The sequence below is a fragment of the Capsicum annuum genome, unplaced genomic scaffold (genome assembly GCF_002878395.1).
Source record: "Capsicum annuum cultivar UCD-10X-F1 unplaced genomic scaffold, UCD10Xv1.1 ctg51403, whole genome shotgun sequence".
NCBI lineage: Eukaryota > Viridiplantae > Streptophyta > Magnoliopsida > Solanales > Solanaceae > Capsicum > Capsicum annuum.
The window spans coordinates 1-4,508 of NW_025859347.1; the positions used below are offsets into that span (position 1 = coordinate 1).

Consider the following 4,508-nt stretch of genomic DNA (forward strand, 5'->3'; position numbering starts at 1 on the left):
TAAGGTAAAGGTTGTTTCTGATAGTCCCCCGGCTCAAGACCTATACTGAAGGTACAAAGTGAAGTTTGGGGAGGGTAGAGCATGCACGGTGCGTACCACAACCTCGGAGGTTAGGTAAAGAGGTGGTTTCCGATAAACCCCTGACTCAAGACCAATACTGAAGGAACAATCTCAACAAATAATTCTTTAGGGAAATGTATAAACTATAGTATTATCTAAAACAAATATACTTGTCAAAGCATATTTTGATAACCTCAACAATGACCAATATATGTATCATATTACAAACCAAATGTCATAATAGACAAAATGGGACAAGACTTGTAAGTCTAAACAATTGTAACCAACATGGCCAATTGGCTCTAAAGCCAGGAGCCAACTTGAAGTATATCATCATCACTTGCTTATGCACTATCATCGGCCGGTTTTGTCGGTTCCTCTTTTGGTTTCAAAGATGCCGAAGGCGATGGAGCAGCAGCATCTTGACCCATTTCACCTCTCAAATCATTGATACTTTGTTCGAGTTCATCAATCCGGTTTCCCATCTCGTCAAGTACAGACTTGTCAAGGACTAAACATGCTTTGTTCAAGCTTTGATGTTGTCGTAAAAGAGAGACAGATGCCATGTACAATATAACAACGTATTCAAAACAGTTTGATATGAAAACCATACAACATGAGAACTCTCACCACAATTAGACTCATGTTGAGGGATTAACAAAAACCATAAAAAAAAAAAAAAGGGGCAGCCTGGAGCACTAAAGCTCCCGCTATGCGCAGGGTCCGGGGAAGGACCCCACCACAAAAGTGCATTGTACGCAGTCTTACCTTGCATTTCTGCCAAACGCCATACAAACCTAAAAAGTTGAAGCACAACAGAGCTGGAAACGATGAGCCATTTAGGAGCCTCTGAACCAAGAATGCGATTAACAACTTGTTGAATTCAGAGTTGTACTTTATGCTGCATATAACTAAATGCATCTTGGGTGATACTAATATTAGCAACAACCTGATCAGATAGGGAATGTTAAGTTTAAAAAAAAGGATATTTTTTGAGATTATTGATTCGGACATTGTCTGAAATCTGGTTTGCTGCAAAGCGGAAAATATCAGTTAGATAGTTCCAATTGAAAGATGCGAAGAATCCAAGGGGTTGCAGAGTGACTGGACTCACCATTTGCTGAAGAAGATTCTGTACCTGGAAGAGAAACAAGGATGATAGTAAGAGTTAGCTAGCATAAATGCATGTACTAGTTTCGGTAAATGATGTGCTAATGAAAGATGTCAGATACCAAAATAGGACACCGACACCACATGCTATGCTATGTCAAGTGCATCACGGTAAAGCTATATTTATGAATACAGCTAGTTCTTTAACGGGCATGTTGCATGTCATGATTATTATCTGTTGACGGAAAGATCACACAGTCGAGTAATATTCCATTTGGGGAAAAACAAGTATTGATTCCAACTTTCGAAGTAATCGTGCTTCAATATCCCAGTGGTGAACAGATTGAGATGACTAGAAACTTGAGAGATTGTTACTGAACGGACGAGAGTAAGATTAAGCTGCTTAACGTCAATTAAATGTAGAGTTATTTTTGCCAGAAAACTTACAAACACAGTCATATCAGCAGTGCTTTGTTTATTATCTCCATCCTGCCCATCCTGCCAGGAAATTGCGATAGTCAGGTTTAGAAGAGTGCCGATACAGCATTTCAGCAACAGAACTACAAATCTCAATAAAACAAACTACCGAGCGAAAGCTAAAGGAGAAGGGTCTGGACAAAAATCAAATGATCCGGCCTATATTTCCACATAGACTACTTTCGTTAAGATGCTTAATGCCCTAATCAGCATTGAACATATTCATCTCGACTTGCATGATCACTAAGTTTAATTCTTCAAGGCAACTGATTGGACATCAAAACAAAGTGGCACAAAGAGTTCGCTGCAGTAATCCTTTTCCAAGCATGGGATTGTTATTCAATTTCAACCATCAAGTAAATAAATGCTAAACAAAGATACCCGACGAGGAAGTATGAAGTAGCCTCGGAACGAAAAAGACATGACAACAAAGCTCCAACTTATGCAAGTACCATAATTCTGACTTCATATGGAACTAGATGATGCAGAATGCACCCCCACTAAATCTTATAACACATCGAACAGAAATCTATACTCTTAATTCAGACATTACACAGAAGTGGTATAATCTTTCACTTGTATTATTAATGCAACATCAGCTGCAAATTACAAATTCTACTACATCAACAACCATATTATCCAATATCTAAGAGAGCGACTAGAAAAAATAAGTAGGAGATACCAGTATACTTAAATCAGGTCAGGTTATAGTCAGTAATCCTTTCAGATTTTCTAAGGATTTGTATATCAGTGCAGGGATCAGTCCTCATTTAACTAAACAAGAACAACATATCCAGTGTATTCCGACATAGTGGGGTCTGGGGAGGGTAAAATGTACGCAGTCCATACCACTACCTCCGAAGAAGTAGCGAAGGTTGTTTCCGATAGATCCCGGCTCAGGACAAAAAGACAGTAAACAAAGTCGTAATAAAACATGAAACAGGATGAAATAACAAAAATAAGACACCCACCAAGTAAGACTATACACTATCAAATCGAAAACACACCTCACCCAAATCCTCCTAACTAGAAATTCCAACCCATGGGCAAAGCCCTATGACTACTAGCAAGGCTACACCATAGCCCTCCTATCTACTGTTAGCTAAAGAAAAAAAAGAGAAACATAACAACAACAACATACACCGTAAAATCCCAAAAGTGAGGTCTAGAGAGGGTAAAGTGAACGCAGACCTTATCACTACATCGGGGAGGCAGAGAGGGCTCAAGTGTAGCAAATCCATAAAAAGACAAAACACCCAATGAAATCTAAAAAAAATGAATCTTTTATTGTTTTTCTGGTTATTTTAATGTTTTTACTCAACTCAATAACCAAAATTCACTTCAACTCAAATCTTCCTATAGCTAAAGAAAACATAAAAAGACAAACATAACAACAACAACAACAACATACACGCTAAAATCCCACAAGTGAGGTCTAGTGAGGGTAAAGTGTACGCAGACCTTATCACTACCTCGGGGAAGCAGAGAGGTTGTTTCCGAAAGACCCTCGGCTCAAGTGTAGCAAATCCATAAAAAGACAAACACCCAATGAAATTTTAAAAAATAAATCTTTTATTGCTTTTCTTGTTATTTTAATGTATTTACTTAACTCAGTAACCAGCCTTGCTACCTCTCCGGAGGTAGTGGTATGGACTGCGTACATTTTACCCTCCAGACCCCACTGTGTGGGAATACACTGGGTTTGTTGTTGTTGTTGTACTTAACTCAATAACCAAAATTCACTTCAACTCAAAACTTCCTTTAGCTAAAGCAAACATAAAAAGACAAACACAACAACAACAACATACACATTAAAATTCCACAAGTGATGTCTGGCAAGTAAAGTGTACGCAGACCATACCACTACTTCAGGGAGGTGGAGAGGTGTTTCCGAAAGACCCTCGATTCAAGTGTAGCAAATCCATAAAAAGACAAACACCCAGTGAAAAAAAATGAATCTTTAATTTCTTTTCTTGTTACTTTAATGTATTTACTCAACTCAATAACCAAAATTCACTTCAACTCAAATCTTCCTTTAGCTAAAGAAAACATAAAAAGACAAACATAACAACAACAACAACAACATACACAGTCCCACAAGTGAGGTCTGGCGAGGGTAAAATGTACGCAGACCTTACCACTACCTCGGGGAGGTAGAGATGTGTTTCCGAAAGACCCTCGACTCAAGTGTAGAAAATCCATAAAAAGACAAACACCCAATGAAAAAAAAATGAATCTTTTATTTCTTTTCTTGTTACTTAAATGTATTTACTCAACTCAATAACCAAAATTCACTTCAACTCAAATCTTCCTTTAGCTAAAGAAAACATAAAAAGACAAACGTAACAACAACAACAACAACATACACAGTCCCACAAGTGAGGTCTGGCGAGGGTAAAGTGTACGCAGACCTTACCACTACCTCGGGGAGGTAGAGATGTGTTTCCGAAAGACCCTCGACTCAAGTGTAGAAAATCCATAAAAAGACAAACACCCAATGAAAAAAATGAATCTTTTATTTCTTTTCTTGTTACTTTAATGTATTTACTCAACTCAATAACCAAAATTCACTTCAACTCGAATCTTCCTTTAGCTAAAGAAAACATAAAAAGACAAATATAACAACAACAACAACACCGTAAAATCCCACAAGTAAGGTCTGGCGACGGAAAAGTGTACGTAGACCTTACCACTACCTCGGGGAGGTAGAGAGGTGTTTCCGAAAGACCCTCGACTCAAGTGTAGCAAATCCATAAAAAGATAAACACCCAATGAAAAAAAATGAATCTTTTATTTCTTTTCTTGTTACTTTAATGTATTTACTCAACTCAATAACCAAAATTCACTTCAACTCAAATCTT

General features: G+C 37.8%; 1 protein-coding gene across 1 annotated transcript; it reads right to left on the reverse strand.

Moving 5' to 3' along the window:
- Positions 1 to 230: 230 nt before the first annotated feature.
- Positions 231 to 1,668, reverse strand: LOC107851728 (heat shock factor-binding protein; the record flags this gene model as incomplete). Its single annotated transcript, XM_047404047.1, is given in 4 exon segments — positions 231 to 553; positions 1,050 to 1,092; positions 1,175 to 1,198; positions 1,618 to 1,668. Coding segments are annotated over 4 exon segments (267 nt in total), but the record flags the coding sequence as incomplete, so codon positions are not given.
- Positions 1,669 to 4,508: the final 2,840 nt, after the last annotated feature.